The sequence below is a fragment of the Diabrotica undecimpunctata genome, chromosome 1, assembly GCF_040954645.1.
Source record: "Diabrotica undecimpunctata isolate CICGRU chromosome 1, icDiaUnde3, whole genome shotgun sequence".
Lineage (NCBI taxonomy): Eukaryota > Metazoa > Arthropoda > Insecta > Coleoptera > Chrysomelidae > Diabrotica > Diabrotica undecimpunctata.
The window spans coordinates 147,484,270-147,508,301 of NC_092803.1; the positions used below are offsets into that span (position 1 = coordinate 147,484,270).

At 33.5% G+C, this 24,032-nt stretch overlaps 1 protein-coding gene across 1 annotated transcript in view; it reads right to left on the reverse strand.

Moving 5' to 3' along the window:
- Positions 1–10,808: 10,808 nt before the first annotated feature.
- Positions 10,809–24,032, reverse strand: part of Elp2 (elongator complex protein 2) — a 48,626-nt gene continuing 35,402 nt past the window's right edge. The window contains exons 7-11 of the mRNA XM_072520166.1: positions 22,469–22,621; positions 19,235–19,400; positions 18,719–18,963; positions 16,430–16,676; positions 10,809–10,969 (exon numbers count right to left, since the gene is read on the reverse strand). Coding sequence (XP_072376267.1) covers positions 10,822–10,969; positions 16,430–16,676; positions 18,719–18,963; positions 19,235–19,400; positions 22,469–22,621 — 959 coding nt within the window. The 3' untranslated portion in view covers positions 10,809–10,821. The remainder of the gene's footprint in view (positions 10,970–16,429; positions 16,677–18,718; positions 18,964–19,234; positions 19,401–22,468; positions 22,622–24,032) is intronic.

A 24,032-nucleotide genomic window follows, 5' to 3' on the forward strand; every position in this document is an offset into this window, starting at 1 on the left:
AGTGTCTACATTACGAAGATTTTTTCCTGTTGTTAATCATTCAAATGAGATAGATCGATCTATTTACTACCAACAAGACGGGGGTCCACCGCATTTTGCAGGTATATTTAGAAATTATTTAAACGAGATTTTTCCCAATACGTGGATTGGAAGACGTGGAACGATCGGATTGCTGATATAAAAGTTAGGATAACGGAAGAAATTAACAAAATAACCCCTGAGGTCGTACAAAAAGTTGTACGAGAATTCCAAAATCGCCTTAGTTATTTTGAAGAATTGAATGTTGGTCATTTTAAACATTTAATTTAAGTGTAAAGTACATTGAAAAATACATTCTAAATATATTGTAACATTATTATCTTCATTCAACCTAAAGTTTTGTGATAGAGACTTTATCAAAATTTTACATCGTAAAAATCAATTTTCTCAGTTATGATTGCATCAAACTTAAAAAAACTTTATATTGCTGAATAGAGGACTAAAATCCCTTTCTAACAAGGTGCCATACGAGCCCCTTTGTTATTTAAAATTTTCGAGGGAGTGCTTATAATTCAAAGGGGGTGCTGGAGGGGTATAATATTTTCATACCACAAATTGTCAATTTAAAAATAAAAATCAACCTGTTTCAGGTTTTTTCACATAGTACACAATAACGCTAAAAATAAATTTATTCCATACATATGGACCGCATGGTATATCTGAACAATATTTATATTATTATTATTATCCCAGATTAAACAGGTAGAATATTGTTGTTAGGTATCCCCACATCGATTAGTGTTGTTTGTCTCGTTAGTTTATTAACTAGTATCAGATCTAATCTATTATGTGCTACGGTTGGTTCTGCGAGCACAGTCCGATCCCAGTATAGATTGTAGTTGTAATTCTCAAGCATACTTTTAGGAACGTTTTAATAATATAGGAGATGGTTTGTTTGGAGAAGTCCTAGTTTGAAAGCTATCTCTTTAATCTAGCGATCTGTTGTAGCAAATGGCTAGTAGACCCCGGTAAGATGTTGGATGGTTTCTTAGGCTTAACATCCATATCGGCATTTGTCGTTTTTGACTTAAAGATTTGAGGTTATATTTCAGGTAATTTTTTGTTGGTATAACCTGATCCTGAATGGCAACAATGAACCGTCTGTTTCAGGGAACATCTTTCCTGATGTCAACCAATAGTTTGACGCTATATTGTCTACCCTTACGCTATAGGTTTACCCATCTAGGTGCGCATTTTTCGTCATTAGTGAGATTTTTATTAGTAAGTTCATCTGAACATACATCTGAAAATAAGTTCTTAAATTAGTAATGTGTTTTTCTAATTGCTTACATATATCCATAAGTCTTCGTCCTCCTAAATACCACGGTAATGTCATTCTTTCTACTGCACTTCGTGGATGGTGTTTTGTGCCTTTGTTAGGGGTGTTCGTACTTTTCGTTAAAGATTTTCTATACCTATCCGTTTTTGTCCACTTAACAATACCAAATGAATAGCTAAGCGCGGAGAATGCGTAGGTGTTTAGTGCCTTAAACCAATTTTTACTATTAAGATGTGAACGAGAAAGCTGTTTTACCCTTCGTATACACTCTGAAGTTAATTTGAAAATCATTTGTTTATGGTCAATTTTCCGCGTATGCTTTACTCCTAGATATTTGTACATGTCATTTTCAGCCATAGCCTCGATGTTTAGGCCATTTTCCATATCTAATCCTCCTCACGGGTGTCATGACCCCCCCCCCAAACAAAATTAAATATCAATCAAATATTCCTAAAAAAATAATTTAAAACACATCAACCCTATGAGCTGGAAGTCAAGAGTTAAAATGATTTATTCTAGGGGTAAGCCTTTTTACATTGGTCTTTAAAAAAATCAAAAATTCTGAATACAGTAATACCTCGACTAACGCTACCCCGACTTCTTCAAATTCGAATTTGAGTGTCAGAAAATCGTTCGATTATCGATGAAATAGAATTATCACACATGATTCAATGTACATGTCATGACTTTTTGCACGAAATCAGCACATATATATAATAATTTATAATGTAATTTGAATATGTATTATAATTGTTGAGACTGTGTGCTACATTTTATAGTTTATCTATAATAAATATCAAAGTTAATATTGTTGTTGCATTACCGTGAAATGGGGCGAGATTGGTCAATTTTAACTTTATTTGATTTATATATTAAACGTTGTTGTGACTGTTCTATATTTAAACACTTCACGTGTTATATTAATATCTAAAGAGTAGTGATTTAACGCTAGTTTTGTTTTAACTATTAAGAAAATCCACTTATCTCATAAAAAAAGGTTGATCAATCTTAGACCCGTACTGGGGTGAGATTGATCATGATGATTTTATAGCATGAAACAGTAGAGCTTTTAAATAGAATATGATCAATCTTATATATATATATATATATATATATATATATATATATATATAATAACGGATTGATTACGGCTGTCGCCGCTTCTCCGCCCCCAATTTCCATCTTTTTCTGTCATATGCAGTTGCCTCTTCTAAGTCTCTTGCTACCATTGCTTCATCAATATCGTTGCGCCAACTTCTCTGTGGTCGTCCTCTCTTTATTCTTTCAGGAGGGATCCATTCCAGTACTCTTCTACCATCTGCCATCTGTACTCTGGCATTCTTTTAACATATCCGAACCAGATTAATTGTTTTCTTTCTACGTCATCATTTCGCTCCATTTGCATTTCGTTTCTTATGTGTTCGTTTCTAGTTCTCTCCATTTCGATCTACCGCAGCTTCGTCTCAGATAATCCATTTCTGTCGTCATAAGTTTGTTTCTATTAGCTTTGGTGACGTCCCATACTTCCGAACCATAAAGTGTAATACTTTGGACTATACTACTATGATCAATCTTAACCCTGACTAATTCAGTCAGACAGTTTTTCGAATTTTTACAAAGGGGTGAGATTGATCATGCGGGGTGAGAATGATCACACTATTTTTATTGTACTATTCTTTATTTATACAAAAAAAAACTATTGTAAGAACTAAAAATGTAATTCAGAACAATTTATAAAAAAGAAAATTTGATTTAACATTCTTTTATATTAATTTCTCCGCAAGAATGATATTTTTGTATCCTATCAATTACTTCCTTGAAGGGAACAGTGGATATGTCATTTTCAATTATTTTGAAAATCTTCCTCGATTCTGCTGATTTAAAGCCTTGAACTTCGATTTCTTCTCCTTTTAAAACTCCTTTTACCTGACAGACATAGCGAAATTCCGTCTTTTTCCGAGAACCAGACAAAAATCTCACTAACAGGAATTTTCCCTTCGTGATGTTTTCTAATGAAGAACAGAAGTATTCAACCTCCTCTTCATCTTTCTTAATATCCACATCACTGTTGCTGTCATCTAATTCCAGGTTTTCATTTAAATCATCGTCACTAGACTCCTCTGATGGTTTAGGTGCTGTAACACTTTGACCAGGTTCAGCTGCTAACAATTTTCTTTTACGTTTTCAGAGCCGGAATTGTCCCTCAAGTCTTTCAAAAAGTTAGTAAGAGAGCATCTAAGCTCGGCTTGATCAATAGCGTCTTGTGGTAGCTTTTCCAAAACTCGATTGGGGTTGAATGCTGCAATGTCACATGCTTCAAAACCAGAAAGTAAATTTCATTTTACAGCACTTTTCTCTCCGTATGGATTTGTAGGTGGTTCTTTATTCATAATTTCAAGTGCTTTAACATCTTAGGAAATTCATTTTTCGGAATGCCGGAGGTTTTGGAATTTTGCATTTTCCATGATGTTAAAGTTTTTCTCCAGCTTTCTTTTAAGGGCCTGAAGAATGCGACATCCAATGGCTGGCAAATATTAGTAGAGTTGACTGGCTTCACATTGTGTCGGAACATCTGTATTACAATGAGATGCTAGGTTGTCCCCTATTAACACCTTTTTTCCATCGAGTCGCCTAACATGTGGTAAGAAGCAAGTGACAAACCAATCATTGAATGTTGACATATCAATCCAACCATGGGAGGTTCGATTATATCGTGTCCCCAGTGACCAACATGGCTGTTCGCAGCATGGGCTGCCTTGGGGCCATTTTCTGTCTAAGTATCCCATAAATTTTCCGCCTTGTATATGACGTAAGGTGGCAGAGGTATACCTGAGGCGGATCCACAAATCATTATCCATGTAGTAGATTTTGAATGGTTGCATATTTTTTCGGGATATTTAGTACCTCTTCGGTTGATGCACAATTCTTTTCCGGGGTCATCTGAGACGTTGGATTCGTCGTAATTAAAAATATTTTCAACTGGAACATTTTCAATCGTTTTTTGTAAATTGTCAAAGTATTTTTTAATCAGGTCCGGAGATACTTCTGCTTGGCTTTTTTTAATATTAGTTGCTAATCTTTTACCAGCAATACCTCCGTGTCTCTTCAACAAGCTATTTACCCAGTCAATTCCAGGAATATTCTCCTTAAATCTAGATACACTTCTACTACCAGTTTTGTCCAAAAAACTTTTGACGAACATTCTCAAATCCATTGCACTTAGAGGATATCCCCAATCTGCACACGTTAAACTGCTATTTATAATGGCTACTTCTTCTTCTTCATATGTGAATACAGATTGTCCACCTGTTTTCTTAATCTTCCTTCCATCTAACTTCCATGGTACCTGTTATTTAAAGTTCCATAGGACAATTTGTATTTTTTTGCGGCTTTTCTTCGTGAATCGTGCAACGCCTGATTAACTTGTTCTTCATTAAATTTGCCATACGTTCTACTGCCTAATTGTCTTTTGTACGTTCTTCCCATTTTAATTGATATTCTTAAATCTGTAACAAAAATTATAAATTAATTTCTGGAACGTACGTAACGTGGGGTTAGATTGATCACTTGATAAATGTCACCCCATTCAATATTATCCGCAATCTTAAAAAAGCTGGCGTTAGTTAAAATTCTAGCTACTTAAAATTAGTATTACAGAACCATACAAAATAATTTTATAACACTAGAAATAGCGAACTTACCTCTGCTCTTTCTCTACCATCAAAAGTACACAAACTATAATAATAGAACAAAAATTATGGTTAAATTCAAAGCCACATAACTTCTTCCCAGTGCCAATTGCAAACTAACAACAACGTGAACTGATCATAGTCAAGATCCAAGAAATGAATAGTGCCACGCTCAGAAACAATTTTACATTGTTGCCGGTTGTATCTACATATATGTGATACAACGACAAATGATCAATGTCACCCCGGGAGATCAATCTCACCCCATTTTACGGTAGCTCTGCCTGATACGTTAGTGAATACAAATAAAGGAACTGGGGGCTGCTGTCCAAGGTATTTGTGAAACTCGTTCAACCTTGGGTTGAAAGGCATGAAGGTTCATGAAGGTCAGTTCCAGGGCGAATCAATCATCAAAATATACAACGTTCTTGAAACAATTTCTACAGTAAAATGTCATCTGATGCATTTTCATTAATGCAAACTATTAGGAGCCCAGCATTTCTCATTTCAATAGTTTATCTTAGTGATGTTTTAGGTACAACTGTATCACTTAGTCGTCTTCTTCAGTCACCAAAATTAGATTTGAATAAGGCTACTCAGGCCATAGAGGAACTAAATGCATTCTTTAAAATAAAAGATCAAATGCTGAATCTGATTTTAGCAAACTTTACTATGAAGTAAAGGAAATAACTGAACAACTAGATATTGAATTGAAGATGCCTTGTATATTTTCTCATTAAACCTGTCGTCAAAACCAACCTACTAACTCTTACAAAGAGTATTTCCAAAGATCTATTTATTTGCCCTTTTTAGACAATATCTTAACTGATTTAGAAAAACGACTTTCACCGAAAGTTACGAATCTATTTAATCTTCGAGTTGTTTTACCTAAAACTGATAACACACCAGAAGATAAAGTTGTATTAAAAAAAATTGTTGACACCTTCCAGGATATTATTGGACCATCTACTGCCTATTCCACAGTAGAACAAGAGTTTTCACTGTGGATTCAAAAGTGGAAAAAAATCGTGCAAAATAATGGAAAACTTCCTGACACTATTTTAGAAGTATTAGAAAACTGCGATATTCATATGTATCCAAATATCAAAATATTTCTGCAAATATTAATTACACTGCCAGTCAGTGCAGCAACAGCAGAGCGTAGTTTTTTTACGCTTAAGCGTCTAAAGACTTGGCTTAGAAATAGAACTTCGGAGGAAAGGTTAAGTGGTTAAGCATTCATCAATATGCATATTGAAATTTCTCTAGATGTTGATGCATCCTTATACTATTTTTAATCACTGAACTTTTATTTATCACTCGTTGTCGGCTGTTACTGACAATTCGTGACAAAAATTTCAATACCGAGTAAAAAAATATTTCACTCACTTGTAGCCTAATATGCCTAATTATAGAAATAACTATTCTTAAATTATATTATGTTTTTTGTTGAATAACTTAATTTAAATAAAATGATGTTTACACTTCTTCTTAAGGTTCCTTCTTCATTACGGAAGGGTGGCTATAACTACAGCAAATTTCTCTCTATCTTGAGCTGTTCTTAGTATCGAATGTGTCCATGCCTGTCCAGCTTCTTACATTCTTCAGCCAGGAGCATTTTCTTCTTCCTGGATCTCTTTTTTCTTCTAGTTTCCCTTCCATTATGAGTCGTAGAAACTTATATTTTTCTCCTCTGTAAATATGTTCTAGATAACTCGTTTTTCTGTTGTTTACAATATTTAGGAGTTCTCTCTCAGTCCTCATTCTTCTCAGCACCTCATTGTTGGTCACGTCCTCTGTCCACTAAATCTTCAGCACCCTTCGAAAAACACACATTCCAAAAGGCTTCTATACGCCTCATACTTGTAATTCCGAGAGTCCATGTTTCTACTCCGTATAGCAATAAAGAATAAATGAATGTTTTTACAAATTGATATCGGATATCCAACGATAAGATAGAGTTTATTGGAAATGTTTAATACATTCATTAATGTTGATACATACATTAAGTTATTGCATTTAAATTACTTAGCTTTACTGGTTAATACTTATTTATCCTTGGTTTGTTCTTGATTTTATAGCCTAAGATAGGTGGATTTAAAATAATTGTTTTTAAAATACCTAGTTTAGTTAATAGTCTTGTATACTTGATTTTACTGTCAAAGAGTATGTGGATTTAAATTATTTTTTTTTTTGTTTAAATTTAAGACCCCTTAATGTTGTACGCTTCTTTGCACCCGTAGAGTATTTGGGTTTTAATAACTTCTCATTGGTTTAATATATCGCTTAAAATAATTCTAAATCCTATATCAAAATCACCCTCAAGACCCATGACCCCCTCTCCTCCCGATAAAAATTTCTGGTGATCAGAATTCCATTCCGGAAATCGTTCTCAAAAAACGTTTTTTGTACAAAATGTGTATATACATTTTTACATAATTTGTACAAGAAACGAGGTTAAATAGTGGAAATCGAAGCCTTAAATATTAGTTAATTAAAAATGTAATTTTCATCTCAGTCACGACCAATAATTGTGGCTTAATCACATAAAAAAATATTATTTAACTTAACCATGCCACAAAAAAGTAGTTCTCAGAACATCGCTAAATAGTTTTAAAAAATCTTATACAGATATTTAAATTCTAAATAATATGAGGGTTAGCTGATGAAAAATCCGTGAAGACACACAGCTGATTTTGCTTTGTTTTTTTTTTAACAATCTCAACATATTATTATATTTTTTATTAAAAACGAGTTTGAATAGGGGCCATTTTAGCTTCTAAACATTTATATTAACTTTGATATTTTTATGTCTCACGCTTATAGTTAATCTTAATGAAAAGCTGGAGAAAAAAACAACCTTATTTACCCAATAAGAAGTAAGATTTAATTCTTACAATCATATTTCCATTGTTTACTTACATTCAGATCTATAAATTGAAAGGATTTTAAATGAAGATCTACAATTTGTGATCCAAGTTATGGATGGCATATACAGTAAAGGGGTAAAAAGTTATAACCCATTAAAATAATGGTATCCATAAAATACCGCCACGGAAAAGTGGAGGTAAGAACTGTCTGAGCTTCGTTTTTCGAAATAATTCCCGGAAAAATAAATAATTAAATTTTTCCGTAAAAAAATATAGAATTATACTATTATATCGTAAGAAATATTTAAATTTTATTGATAAGTGTATATTATTTATATAAATATATAATAATTATTATAAATTAATAAAATACCTTTAATTCTGTTAATTTTTTTTTTCAACAAAAAAAATTAATTTTATTATAATTTCATTTAATGAAGATAAGTGGCTAATAAGTATAAAAAATATTATTGTAGTTCACCCCTCCACTTTTCCGTGACGGTATTTTACAAGTACCATCACTTTAAAGACATAACTTTTTACTCCTCGACACACGAGTGTACCACTTTTTAGATAAGATTTAGACCTTCATTTATAATCTATTCAATTTTCAGCTCTTAACAACAATAAATAATGGAAATAGGATTTAAAAAAAAATGTTATCTTGGTTCCTATTAGTTATTAGTCATAAGTTTTGTTGTTTTTTGAAAATTGTGTTTTTTCACGAGGTTTTCATTGAGCATGTGACATAAAAAATGTCAAAGTTATTATGAACGTTTATAAGGTAAAAAGTCAGCCGTTTTTCATACTCATTTTTAATAACAAATTTAATAAAATAGTTGCAATTTTTTTTAATATACCTTAAAAATGAACTCTTATAAAAGTGAGTTCGATTTACAGGATGCAAGTGTGTACACAGCATACTGTGTCTGGGCATAGTGACTGTCTGGGCAAGTACAGTTGTTTAAATAATCGCTCTTTGGGATAAACCAATTGAATAACTTATTTGGTTGATCTACGTGAAATACAGTGATGAGTGTCTTACCACCCGGCTTTTTAACGTAAGAGATAGAAAACACAGTTACCTTGTGAAATAAAAAGAGATGAAACTCGTAGAGGTGAGAAATAATCGGAAAAACCTATAATTTATATTACATTACATTACCACTATCGATAGTCTCACACCTTTAGACGTTAGATTCAAGCTAAATCACCTCGGTCATAATTATTATGAGTAACGTCGAATGTGTGACGTATTTTCATTTTTTAATGTCGCATAAAGTAAAAACTGATTGACCACAATAAAGCAAAAATGTGAATAAAATAATTTAATTAATAGTGATTATTTAATCTAAAGTTTTAAATTATTAACCTAGAATAATTTCTACCATGATTTGAAAAGTTTCATACACTCTTGTCACGGAATAATTATAAATAGTTCGTGGATTTGTGGTAAGAATTCGACAGTGCGATACAGACATCGCAGAGGATTAGAGTTCAAAACCCACATGTGGTTTTCTTTTTTTTTATAATTTGAAATTATGCAAAGATCGTTTTGCTTTGAATCACTAAACAAAACTAAACAAAAACTGAAGTTAAAACAAAAAATCTTATTGACAAAACAGTATCGTCGTACTTTCGAAAATAAAGTAAAAACTTTTAAAGAATGTTTAAATAAGTAAAAATTCTACAAAAATTAAAAAATATCCGTGGCCACTAATCAATCGATTAGGAAAAGTCGCACTGAGATATTCACGAGAATTATGTGCACGATGACGATGCGAGAATTATGTGCAGGACAACCATCGTGTTGAAACCATATGGAATCGAAAGGTATTGGTAAATTACAAAGGGCTGGGATAATTTCATTTTGCAGAAGTTCCAAGTATTTCCGCCCAGTCAACATACCGTCTATAAAAAATGGACCAATGACATGATTCCCTATTCTATCATTTGAAATACTGGGATTTAATTTCATTCGTTTTTACCGATGAACCTTAACGACATAAAGATTCATAAGAACTACTGAAATTGTCAGCGCTTGCGTTCTAGCTAAAACAGAACCTCACTTTTAAACTTTCTAAAAATCAAAAATTTAGTTATTGCCGACAATTCAAAGATTTACCTCCTTTTAAATGTAGTTACATTGGGTTTTTCGATTAACCTTGGGTAAACCTGTGCGTGTTAAGTTCAAAGCTACCATACATTTCAAACCTTAAAAAAACTTTTTTTGCACATAGTAACAAAAAACACCACTATGTTACTAGCAAAGTTTTTTAATATTCTAACTCTACAAGTCTAAGTTACGGTAAGATCAATAATGTTTTAATAGATAATATATGGTAGCTAATTATAATTTATTCTCTTTCAGCCCTGAAGAAGCCAAATTAATTCTCTTTGGCGAAAACGTTCGGCGAAACAATTGATACTCATTAGAGTCTAAGAGTTTACTATATATATATATATATATATATATATATATATATATATATATATATATATATATATCTGTTCTTTGCTGCGTTGGAGTGTACAGTGAAGATCTTCTTCTTCATTCTTTTTTCTATTTATTGGCTTGCCTACTCGTGCATCTGCCAGCGCATTTTGTAGTGTTGCAGCTCGTCTTGCTCTAAGCAATGCTGAAACACTAAAAAACTTATTTTTTACAAATAACAAATTAAAACTTCAACTTCAATAACTCCACTAAACAAACACAGTAAAGAGCTTTGTTTTAACAGACTTTAACTAAAAAATTATTTTTTTATAAGGATGCTTAAGATAATTTGAAATAAACCTAATATTCTTTGCACAAAATAGTTCGGTGGCATGGCCGCCATGATATCCTCATGGCGGCCAAGCCTCCAAACCTACAGTGAAGATCTAATTGATTTTACAAGTAGTAAGTCACATTCGATATAAATTAATAGTCAGTTTGTTGTAAAAATTATTTATTTATAAATATATTAAAAACATTTACAGAGCAGTCCGAACTACAACTAGCTAATTGTAAAACATTTTTGTTTTCTGATTTTCCAGCTTCTCCAAACAATGGTCGAAAGGCCAACCTTTTAACCGTTAAATTGTGAACAGACCTGCAAAAGACACATATAATAATACATAAAAAGTTTACAACTACTGGTTTCTAATTTTTTGTAAAAAATGTTAATAATCAGAATGAAAAAACACCGCTGTCTGGGCTATTATCAGGTTAATTGGCATAATCTGGTACCATTTCGTTATTATCTGTTCCCAAACCGTAACCCTTCTTCATTAAAAGTAAATAGATTATACATCTCTAAAAATCATCATCATCATTGTCTTTGGTTTTATCCCTATGCGGGGTCGGCTTCCCTAATTACATTTCCTCGTAGGTGTCTATCTTGGGTCATATCAATATTAATACCCTATACCGACATGCCCTGCCTAAGCGTCTCCCCCAGGTCCTTTTTGGTCTTCCTCTTCTACTACTTCCAGGAACCTCCAGATCAGCAATTCTTCGTATTGGGTGATTAACGTCTCTTCGTTGAACATGACCAAACAATTTTAACCTAGGCTCTCTCATCTTGGCAAAAATTGGTACCACTCCTATACTTCCCCTAATATACTCGTGCCAATTTTATCCTTTCTTGTTACTCCACTCATCCACCTAAGCATTCTCATTTCCGCCACATGCATTCGTTGTTCCTCTTTCTTTTTAACTGCCCAACATTCAGTTCCGTACATCATAGCTGGACTTATGGCTGTTTTATAGAATTTTCCCTTCAGCTTCATTGGAATTTTTCTGTCACACAACACGCCACTCGCTTTCTTCCACTTCATCCATCCAACCTTAATTCTACTACATGTATCTCCATCTATTCCCTCATTACTCTGTAACATCCATCCTAGATATTTAAAACTGTTACTTTTCACAATCATTTTACCATCCAAATATATCATTCTATTTGTACTAACTTCATCTTTAAATGGACATTCCAAATACTCCGTTTTTGTCCTACTAAGTTTTAAACTTTTTTCCTCAAGAGCTTGTCTCCACTGTTCCAGTTTTTGTTCTAAATCGCTTTCACTATTTCCTACTAACACTACGTCATCAGCATACATTAAGCACCATGGAATATTAACCTGTAGTTTCACTGTTATTTGATCCAGAACTAATGAGAATAAATAAGGACTAAGCACCAAGCATTGGTGCAGTCCTACTTTCACATGGAATTTATCAGTCTCTCCCACACCTGTCCTCACACTAGTTGTTACCCCCTTATACATACAATTGAGGAAAGACATTAATAAAATATTGACTTTTTTTAATCGCTGCCCATAAGTATTAGTAGGTGAATGCATCTTTCCGACATGCGCAGTTAAGTTGCGGTTGCGTAGTGAGAAGCATTCGTTTCAATAGAAATCGAAGAAAAAATATGTGTGTAAGTGCTCCATAACAAAGACAAAGAAAAAGGCAGCCTTTTGTGTATCCAATGTGAAGTAATCGACGCATACATGATCAGGTCATGACTTTGTATCCAAACATTGAGCCAAAATTCTTTACTATTTAAGAATGGCAATACATTCAGAAAGCCTAGACAGGTGAACGCATTTGATATCTTCATACGTGACTTCAGAAGAAAATTAAAAGTTATCACAATACGGATACGCACGGCTCCATTGGATTAACTGAACACGCTCTAGGCTCAGAAACAGCAACCAGCTTATAGAGTTCCCCGTTTTAAATGTAAATGTATCAAGGTTTGTAACCCGGTCGATAGAGACGCTGATAATCACATTGCGCAATTCTAACAAACTTTTGACAGCCGCTGTGAAAAGAACGTTTAGACGAGTGATAAAATCTTATATACTAAAACGCTAAGCCCTTTTCTTGTCCACCACTTTACTCAAAAACCATATTAGATAATTAAAATATTTTTTCGGAATATTAGTATTACGTATGAGATTGTCAAGATATACTTGTGGTACGAAAATTCACTTCCGGTTTTGAGATGACCGGAAGTTAAAATTTACTTTAAGTTTTAGACCCCACAATGTATATATGGATCGAAAGATCTCGTCGAGAGGAATCTAAATATGTACTTCCGGTTGCGATCCGACACCGGAAGTGACCCGAAACGCGCATAAAACGTCAAGATAGAGCAAATCTGACACCGGATTCGTGATCAGCATGCAAAATTAACTGCTAAATGATATCCATGTCGACATTTGATGAACTAAAAATTGCATTCCGGTTTTGAGGTCGACTTCCGGTTTCGTTTTTATTAGTCAAATCAATAGAGAATTCAACGTAGAGTTCAAAAATGTAAGTTCACGAAATTATCATTTATAGTTTTTGAGTTATTGATAAAAATATTTTTACTTCCGGTCATTGTATATATTGTATATTTTTCTCGCAAAATAAAAATTTCATTTAAAAAACTCGATGTCGAGTTGGTCCGCTAGTAAATTTTTATTTTTATTATACCATTTTATTTTTATATTACTCTTTTTTTATACTACATTACGCAAACACATATATAAGAAATTTAAAGGTACGCATAAAATATTTTTTGTAAGAAACATTATCCGAATTTATTATAATAGGTACTTTTAAGTACATGACCAAAATCTGCGTTCCGAGAAAATCAATAAAAACCTTTTAACACTGAAGCTACGTAACACAGACTATCGGCATGCATAGAAAAGTTTTAGGTCTCCTACTTTGCAATGTGTTTTTAATGGTAGTTTTTTCAGAAAATAAAATGGACAAATCAAAATGGAGGATGGACTTGTATGGTTTTTGAACTCAACCCGATATACGAAAAGAAATAGGTAAACATTTCTTGATTTATTTAACATTTATTCAATACATAATATCAAAACTGTTATCTCAATCACTTAATCATTAGAATTTGTGGTTTTCCATGATGTGATGTGGTAAAAGAATTCCAATGCTTCACCTTGGGTATAAGTCATTACCTTAGTGATGTCCAGGAATTTTTCACATTAATTGGAACGGGTTCTTTATACGACTTACTAGTGGGCAACGGTGCACTGTTCTTATGTTCTTTGAGCAATTTAAAAGTATGGGAGTGTAAATGATCTAGATACTCCCACGTTTTAACAAACCCCGGCTAAGAACTATCATATAAAAACTCCCTTTGGTTGGACACAGCAAATTTGTTATAGCTATATATATTGTTATATCAGGCCACTAATTATTAAAATCAGTAATATCAGTTTATCGGATTTGCTTCACAGTAAATGGTTGCTTTATTCTTGAAGTCCTTATTAAGTCCTCGTATTCTTTTGGAGTATAAATTCAATCATGTTTTCTGAAATTCCATTTTGCACAATCAAAATCCCGGTCACAAGGCAAGAACGAATATCCTCTTATTGGAAAATATTAATATATTTTGTTGAATATCTTGGTTACCTGTAATGCTAAGAGAAAACGAACCATTGTTTGGTTTCATTTCTGCCCTGCATATCCATCGAAAAAAAATGCAGTTCAGTGATTTCAGGGGGTATATGTTTCATAATGTAGTCATTAAAGAATGTGCACACTTCATTAAGTCCCTTCTGACCTTGACCTTCATGGTAGGTATAAAAATTACCAGTATTCTCTTTGAGGTTGTGTATTTGAAATGCGAATACCCAAAGCTGCCTAAAATAAAAGATTTTCTGGACTGGAATGTGAGGCAGTGACATGTTCTGCATATAATCAAAAGCTAATCCCATCACTTCTGGTCTTTCAGTACACAGAGTTTGCACGTCTTTAATTTTATTATAAAACTTCTTCGCTCGCCGTTTGTGAATCATTAGTTCCACTGCAACTGCTCTCTTTGCGTTATCGTTAAGATTAACATCTCCAAGTCTCGTTTAATGCCTTTCACACTCCGAACATACATCAATCTGTGGTCTCCCAAACTTAAGATTGAAGTTTTCGTTAAAGTATTTTAAATAAAATTCGTATTTAACTAAGTTTTCCAACTCTGGATACTTTTCGACAAAAAGGCGAAGGCTTTTTCTTTACATTCAAAAATGCATTTAAATACCGAATGGTTTTGGAGGAATAATGTGAAACTTTTACCGGAAACGTCTGAATGTGCTCTTTAATTTTCTCAGTTTATTCATCGCATATTGTACGAGGTATATTATTATGTCTGCCTCTAAGATCGTTTGGTGATTTATCTGCCAACAGTAGGGTGTTCTATTCAAATTCTATTTTAGCCTTTCAAAACAAAGTATGAATAGTTTGATTTTCTTTCTTGCTTGTTTCCATTTCTTACGCGATGTCTTTAAATTGGTTTTGCTTCCATGAGTCCTTGTAAATATGTGTCTTGCTCGTTTTTCGGCGTCCGGCTGAATAGTCTAGTTAAAACACATTTTTTTTCTACCTCAGTAAACTGTTCCATGCGTTTTTTTGTACATCTAAAAAATAAAACAGTTATTTTAAAATTCAAGCCAAACTTAATGTGACTAACTTACTCCGTGACTAGCTGTATATTGGGTGTAAGCGCATTATAAGTGGGTGCATCTATGCTATCTATGCTAACATACTGATATGTAAAAAAATTGTTTTCAAATGAAATGGATTGGTGCGAAAAGTTATCAACCGATGTACGTATAATGCACATACACTCTATGTACTACTAGTTCCAGTGTAGAACTTTTTTACTTACCTACATGCAGATCCTACAGTCTTTGCATTAACGTGTTTTCCGTTCTTAGAAAATTATAACTGACCTTGTAAACGGGCTATTTTTCTTACATTATTTGTCCAACTAGCAACATTCCGTTTTCTTTTTCTGCTATCACTAGTGGTATCAGTAACTTCTTCACTATCACTGGACGGCATAATTTTACTTGAAATTTTTGATAATTCGCAAATATCAAGCTGTTTTGTACAATACACATACACACGAAGTGAACGTTAAGCGTGTCCATATCCAACTGACCACTATTTTATTGTTGAGGTGAAAACCTGTACAAGTCCCGGACATGTACGGTTTTTCTCCTCACGTACGAATACAATCAGCTGTGATACGTTAACAGCTAAGTTTGTAGTACGGTTTTTAGGCCCAATAGAGGAAGGGACAAATTTTAAACAAAATGGCTATTTTCCTTTAAAAAGTCAAATTTTGGACTTTAACGGTTCGAACTCACCGATTCAATTAACAATTATCAGACAAGCGCTCTCTCGCTCGTTCAAAGCGTTTTCAAATCAAAAGTTTTTATAGTAAATGCGCAAAATGTATAATCAGTTACTCTATCGACCGAGTTACAAACCTTGTTTATTTACATCCAGATACTGTCTGAATTTAGAGCAATTTTTGTTTCACATTCCTAGGAGTGTTAGTAGTAGATCCTAGTTCAACCTCTACATGAGTTCATTTTCAGCGTGTGTATGACAGCTACCGCGCAAATGCATGATCCCCGCGGTTTGACACTGAAGTCAATTGGCCCATTGTATATTTATTGGGGAATAACAGTTAAGAATTAAAAATAAAAATAAAAAGTACAAGCAAAAATTTCCCTGAATTACATTTTAAATAAAATAGACATACCTTTCTGGAAAACTAGTAATTTTCTCCCAACTGTCTGGACACCACTTCAAGAGCTCCATATTTCCATTGTCTAATCCCACAGCTAATAAATACATTCCTGAAACAAGATCTGGAGCAAAGGCTAAGGCTGTGATGGATTCGTTTTTAAGTACATAAGGCTCAGAAGCCAAGCCACATTTTCCAAGGGAGTTTGTAATTTCTTCGCTCTTGTTTATTGACCATACTGCTATTTTGCCATCTCGAGAACCTGTAAAAGTGTGAATTCACAAAGGAATAAAAAATGCTTGTTCTGTTGCTTTCAATAAGACCATTTTTGATATTTGTTAAATTTTAATTTTTATTCATGGTTGCAATTCATCTATACCTAAAGCACAAAACAAAAAATATATAACACAAAAAACAAACAAAATGATGGAAAATGAATTCGCAAAGAAGCACCAAGAGAGCCTCCACTTCCACGTCAACGATGAAGTGCTGCAATTCATCAACCAAGAGAATGAAGTCGTTTGATCGAGTGCGATAGTGTTAGATCTAGTGCAATAGTTTAGTGAAATGAACAAGAACATCACGCCAATCTGTAAAGTTCTTAATATAGAAAAAGAAGATTCCAAGAAGCTCATCAGAGTTCATTTAGTGTTTATTTATTTATTGTATATTTGTTAAGACCATTATAATTTGATGAGTACAAGCAAATAGCTAGCAAATAATATAGAATTCTAGTTTATTCGTCTTCCGGGTTTGGACCGTGTCATTTGTGAGTGACCCAAAAGTGGGTTCATCTCGACGTTTCGCTACAATTGTATGTAGCTTCTTCAGGAGAACAAAAAAGAAAAAGAAAAACAAGAGACAGGAAGATGGGTAGTTAGCAACGGTAACTCAGTTACTCAACGCAACCAGAGGCGAATACTAACTACCAAGATGGGCATTTGGTCACAGTAACTCAACTACTCAACGCAGCCAGAGGTGAAAACCAAATGCTAGGACAGGGATTCACGTCCAACAGCTCAGAACACTAACGCGTCGAGAGGCAGGGAGTGAATCCGACGATTACTCCGCTACCGCTCTATTTATAGTCGCGGTGACCTGTCCTGTCGGGACGTATCGGCACACTCCGTGGCGCGAACGTCAAGAAGCGCGCGCTGGCCAATCATGTGGCTGCATCGTGGTAGCGGGACCGGACGGCGGCTCTAGACTGAGATTCCAGATGGGAGACAAGTAGTATCCTTCCTCTCGATTGATATTATGTGGATTTTTTCGGATCTCTAGAGATTCGCGGATTTTCCTGGAATAAAAGAAGGGGCTCTTAGAAATAATATGGGTTTTTTCGAACAATATGGAATGACCGGTTTCTTGGCAGTGTTCTGCAACTGCAGAATGGGAGAAAAGACCTGATCGAATGCATCTTTGATGCTCTTGAATCCGAGTTTTGACGGAACGACCAGTTTCGCCAATATACACTTGTCCACAGGAACAAGGAATAGAATAGACACCACAGGAAGATAGGGGCGGTAATGGGTCCTTAGGAGAGGGTAGATATTGTGAGATTTTCTTGGGTGGTCGAAAAGTAGTCCTGATACCTTCTTTGCGAAGAATTTTGCCAATCCTATCAGTGACACTTCGAATATACGGAAGAAAAGCCACAGGAGTATTACCCGAAGAAATCCCTGTCCTGGCATTTGGTTTTCACCTCTGGCTGCGTTGAGTAGTTGAGTTACTGTGACCAAATGCCCATCTTGGTAGTTAGTATTCGCCTCTGGTTGCGTTGAGTAACTGAGTTACCGTTGCTAACTACCCATCTTCCTGTCTCTTGTTTTTCTTTTTCTTTTTTGTTCTCCTGAAGAAGCTACATACAATTGTAGCGAAACGTCGAGATGAACCCACTTTTGGGTCACTCACAAATGACACGGTCCAAACCCGGAAGACGAATAAACTATAATTCTGACTCTGGCCGTGGAAGCCTACGATTTCAATATAGAATTCCATATTGTCTTCCAGATCTCAACTATGTAAGTCGAACTTCGGGTTAGTTAAACAATAGCGCAAAATATAGTGACTATAATAGTGATAACTCAGAAAAGAAACAGGTCGGATTCGCAATTGGCGCCAAGGATGGCTTCAAATAGAGTCGAACGCTAGACTTAACTGTGTATAAAGATGTAGCAAAAATGCAGTGGAAAAGAAGAAGGACCAGAACAACAAACAAGAAATAATAAAACCAATAAAACAAGTAATAAATACAACAACTACTAAAATAATACTATACAGTACACTTTATACCATATCACTTACCAGTAGCAAAATATTTCGAATCATGCGTCCAACAGCACGTCCAGATTATTCTAGAATGAACAGCTGTACTTTTATCAGTGGTACCGGCCAATTGGAATTCGTTGTCTTTGTTTTTGGTGAATAACGACCATCTCCTATCTCTTGAAACCGATAGTATATGCTGACTATCTGGTGAAAACTGAAGTTGGACAATTGTTAGCGTATGAGAGAACAATTTTTGGATCCATCTCCAGCTGGTAGTGTCCCTTAAAAAAACATAAAAATAATTATTTTTCCAATGTACATAACATGACTTACTTTTCGTAATTGAATATATAGATTTACATAATAATATAGATTTATGATAAGTTCGTGACAGCTGAATATTGAATATTCACTATAGAATGAATTGAAGATATACAATTATAAAATTACCACTTGTACTAAATACAGTGATCAAGAAAGGATTAAAATGGAAAGTTTCTGAAAATACATACTTCATTTTGCAATATATTTATGTACTTTCTTTTTACTTACCAAAGTATCACATTGGAATGTTCGTATTTGGTAGATTTGCAAGCTGATACCAAGTATTTACCATCAGGAGAAGCTGCTAATGAATAAACTTCATACCCGTGTCCATATAATTTCTGCACTTCTGGCCAAAGTGTATTTTGGAGAAGAGTTTCTTCGGTAGGTGGCTCTAAAAGGTCACTGTTTATTGTAAATCGATAAAAAATCAAAAACGGAAAATATTTATAATAAACATAAATATATTCTTGGTCAAAGTCTCTTGTATCTCTTTCTCTCTACTGTGCTATATAAATAAATATATATATATATATATATATATATACATAATGAACACGGAACGCTTTATATCTAGAAATCTATTTCTAAACATAGATGCACAAATAAACGGCAGATTTAAACCTTCGGAAAGACTCCAGTATATTCTTTCATTGGGTAGTTGGTGATATCCTGTTGGTAATAATAAACTGAAAAATGTTTGTATATCTGCCTTGGATACAACAAAACTATGGTTGTTGCATTGAGAAGAATATAAATTAGTTTGGGTAACTATGTTATCAAATATGTCGTCAGTGAATAATTTTTTAAATATCTTAACTTCATTTAAGTCTTGTAATTCATTTTTAACGATTTAAACCCGCTCATTCCACCCTGATGTTCCTACCATACTATTATTTGTACAGGTTTTTCTCCATTGCGGGCCTAAACACTTTGGTTGTCGTAATCTTTTTAACCGTAGTGCCAAAAGTACATCCTCTAAGTCTAGTACATTATCTAACTATTCAATGGCCGCAGCATTTAGTTTATATGTCTCTATGTCAATGGCCTCTAAGTCTTCGTCTTCATATAAAGAGCCATGAACTTCAATTTATCCTACAACGTCTTTATGTAGTGTCAAATTTCTTTCTATAAGATTATAATCCTCAATGTCTTTCTCATCAGTTAGCATATCTGGTTCTGGAGGAATAATAACAATATCCACCTCAGACCGCGAATTAGAAGCAAAAATAACTTCTAAAGCTGAAGGTAAACCTTCGTATTTTTTTCCACAGAAATTTCGAACACTAATACTCTCAAAATCATCTACAGATGCCATAGCTGTAACAAAATTGTAAAATATCAAAAATATCCCATTGTGCCACAATATGCCCATTGTACTCATATGAATACACCTAATTTTAACAATAAATAAATCACGTTATAATTAAAATTCTTAAAAATTAATCACTTAAGCCCTTTACTAAACTTATTATAAACTATATACCTATAAACTTTCTCTAAATGTACAAAGTCGATGTAGAGAAAATAAAAAACGTACGTGTTGACTTCATAAACAATAAATCAAAACTAACAAACCAGCTGGATCATTCAACGAAATCTGTTAAGGTTGTCGTCTTAGGGGTATTTAGTTTCTTGTAATTACTAAGTAAATATTATTGTAAATGACACTAGTATGTCAAAATAGCATCTGTACTTTATTGAGGTTAGTGGGCTAATGGGTTTAAATATGTCTTCGAATGCAAGAGTGAATAGTTTTTATAGTGTTGTCTAGTTGCATTTGCATGGTTGCATTTTCTTATATATTTTTAATGATGTCTGTGCATCTAGAATCCATTCTTGCTATTTCTATAGACTCTAAAACTGCCCATAATTCGATGAAGTCATGGATTGGTACGTTATTCTCGGTACCCTTCTCCACTGGCGTTGAAAAATAAAATATCAATACTTTAATGCACTTAAACAAGTGATTTGGCGAGATAATTTTAAACAAAAAATGTATATAAGTGACACAAGCTCTTGACAGAATGTCGAAAAGATAAAACCAATGTCAATAACCGAAGAAAACGTTGAAGAAATGAAGAATTTTGTGAAGAAGAATAGTCGAATCATTATTAAAAAAGTTGTTGAGGTTATTGGATATCTGTTAACTCAAGCAATAATTCTTGGGTATGGCACCACCATAATGAGCCAAATCACACGTCCTTGATTTCTTCAGATTCTTCGACTTTTTCTTCTGAAAACTTCTTATTTTTAAATATTAAAAGTAAAGGTACAAAAATTAACATATATATACACAGTACGGCTGCAGCCATTGAATAGTTTACACCCCTACCTATCTAGTAGTCGATTTTTTGAATTTTTACCTCGTTTAAACGCACATTTTACGTCAAAGTGACGTTAATTACCAGTGGCGGACCCAGAATTCGTCGATTAAAATTAAAAAATCAAAATAAAATAAATATATTTTACAAAATGTAACAAAATGGAAATCATAGAAGAAAGTTTTTGTAAATAAAGTGGATTATGTTATTAATGACGAAAATAAGGAAGTCTGGGTTAAAAACATCCATTTTAAATTAAATCTATTTTATATTCAATGATAAACAGTAACAAAATTAATATTTGGTAGAAGCCCCACTATTGTCAATACAACTTTGCAATCTTCTGTTTATAGATAGCACCAATCTCCTCATGTTATATTCAAATAGCTCCTCCCATGCCTGTCCAATTGCTTTCCACTGTTCAATTATATTCCGTGTCGTATGGTTTATTTTATTTAATTTAATTGTCAACTCTGCCCACATATTTTCGATGGGGTTAAAGACTGGAATCAGGAAAGTCCGCGGAAGAACATTAGCATTAGTTTCTTCCAACCATTCCACCACTAATATTTCTTAAATGTCGAGTATACCGTTCATCAAATCTATGATTTATCGGAATATAAACTCTTATTCGACCATTGCTATATGATCTAAACACTTTTTCATCATAAAATGAAACATTAAAAAAAGGTTTCCTTAAAAGTGAACAATTTATCAATTCACTTTCTTTAATCCTTGTACATACAGTGCGAATGCTGCCCGGAAACACTTTTTTTTTCGCTAGTTTTTCGAGCTGTGGCAAAAGGAGCTTTTATCAGATAATCTACTAACGCCTCATCTTGTTGCTCTGTAGAGATCTTCTGCCCTAAGTATTTGGGACGCATTTGATAGCTTTTTATTTTATTTTTCAATTAGCGCGAAATTTCTGACAAGCATTTTGACATTTAGCAAATCCGTTCGACACTGCGATTTTACAGTATTACAATGTAAAAATAAAGATGTAAACTATTCAGTAACCGCAGCTGTACAAAATATATGTAGACTTGTGGTTTCACTAAAACTAATAAAGACTATACAAACTCCAATGTAAACCGACAACGTGAAAAAAAGGATAATTTGGAATGAATTAAGTACTCACCAGTTAACTCGGTAGCAGTGAACTGAGATTCTTCAGGATAGGGATTCTTTTTGTCAACAGGCAATGTTTGTTCGAAGTTATCATTAGTATATACAGCTTTATTTGATAATCCCAACGACGGTACTGATGCTCCCTTTGGTCCTTCTTTTTTATCTATAAAAAAAAGAAAGTAGACCAATTTATTATTATTATAGATGAAATACAGTTACGAAGAAAGGGAAAAATGATAAAGGTAACATGAAATAAACAAGTAGAGACAGGTAAATGGAAATAAGATAAGACGATGTGTCATCATGATAGAGATCATCAGTCAGATACGGTATTTCAAGTAATGTAAGTTGAATTCGTGTACCGAGCGAGCTTAATTATGGTTAGCTACAAAACTGTTTAATGTTTTTAAAAGTGTATAAAATTATAGGTAACAGAAGAAAGTAAATAGCGAGTTTCCGTAGCCAAAAAACTGGAACGTGTTAGGGAGAAAACCCTTAAGTGGTTAAAAACTTTAATCAACATCGTCGGAATAAGAACGGATCAAAGATACGAAAAAAGCAAAGAAAACGGACAATGAATATGGTTACTTGGAATATACAAGGTATTGGTACAAAAAAAGTATTTAAAGAACTGTCAAGTACTTACTGAAACAAAAAAGAAAGGTAGAGGAAGTGAAATAATTGGCAGCTATATACACTTTTAGAGTGAAGTAAAAAGAACGAAACAGCAAAAAGAGGAAGGTCCATTGCTATACAAAAACGATAAAAAAAATCAAGAGTTGGAATGAGATAAATAAATACACGAGAACGAGATAAATAAATTCACAGTTGTGAATACAAACTTAAATGTGGCGACTGCCCAAAAACTTACATAGGTCAAACTGGTAGAACTTTTAACAAACGTACAGCAGAACACAAAAGAGCTTTCAATAATAGAAAAAGAGATTCTACGTACGCACTTCACCTTCTAAGTGAAGTGCGTACCTTTCATCTTTATTGGAATAGATGAAAAACTTGAGACAAACAGTTCTCCCCTCCTCAATATATTCAGTTAAAGACTATAAAGTGTAAACATATACCAAAAATAAATCACAAGACAGAGAAATTGTTATTGTCGCAGTATACTCATCTACCGATAACGCAGATGTAACAACGAAAGACGAATTTTATGACAAACCGGCAGAAGTTCTCACAAACATCAATAACAGAAAAAAAGCTCATTTTAGATCTTAATGCACATGCATCTTTGGAAAATATGGAGAAGATACTAAAAATGATAGTGGTCAAAGATTGATAGATTTATATGCAAGTCTATCTTTAAAAAATATGAACGGTTTATTTCTACACAAATCTATTCATAAATATACGTGTTATCAACCATATAGAAATCATAAATGCATTATTGACAATATATCGTAAAAAATCACAGCTGATAATTAAGGACGTAAGGCTACATAGAGGACCCCAATGTGGATTAGACCATTTTCTGGTTAAGGCCAATATATACACATGAAATATCGAAAACAATATAATAAAGATAGCCAACATCAACAGGAAAAAAATCTCACAGCACA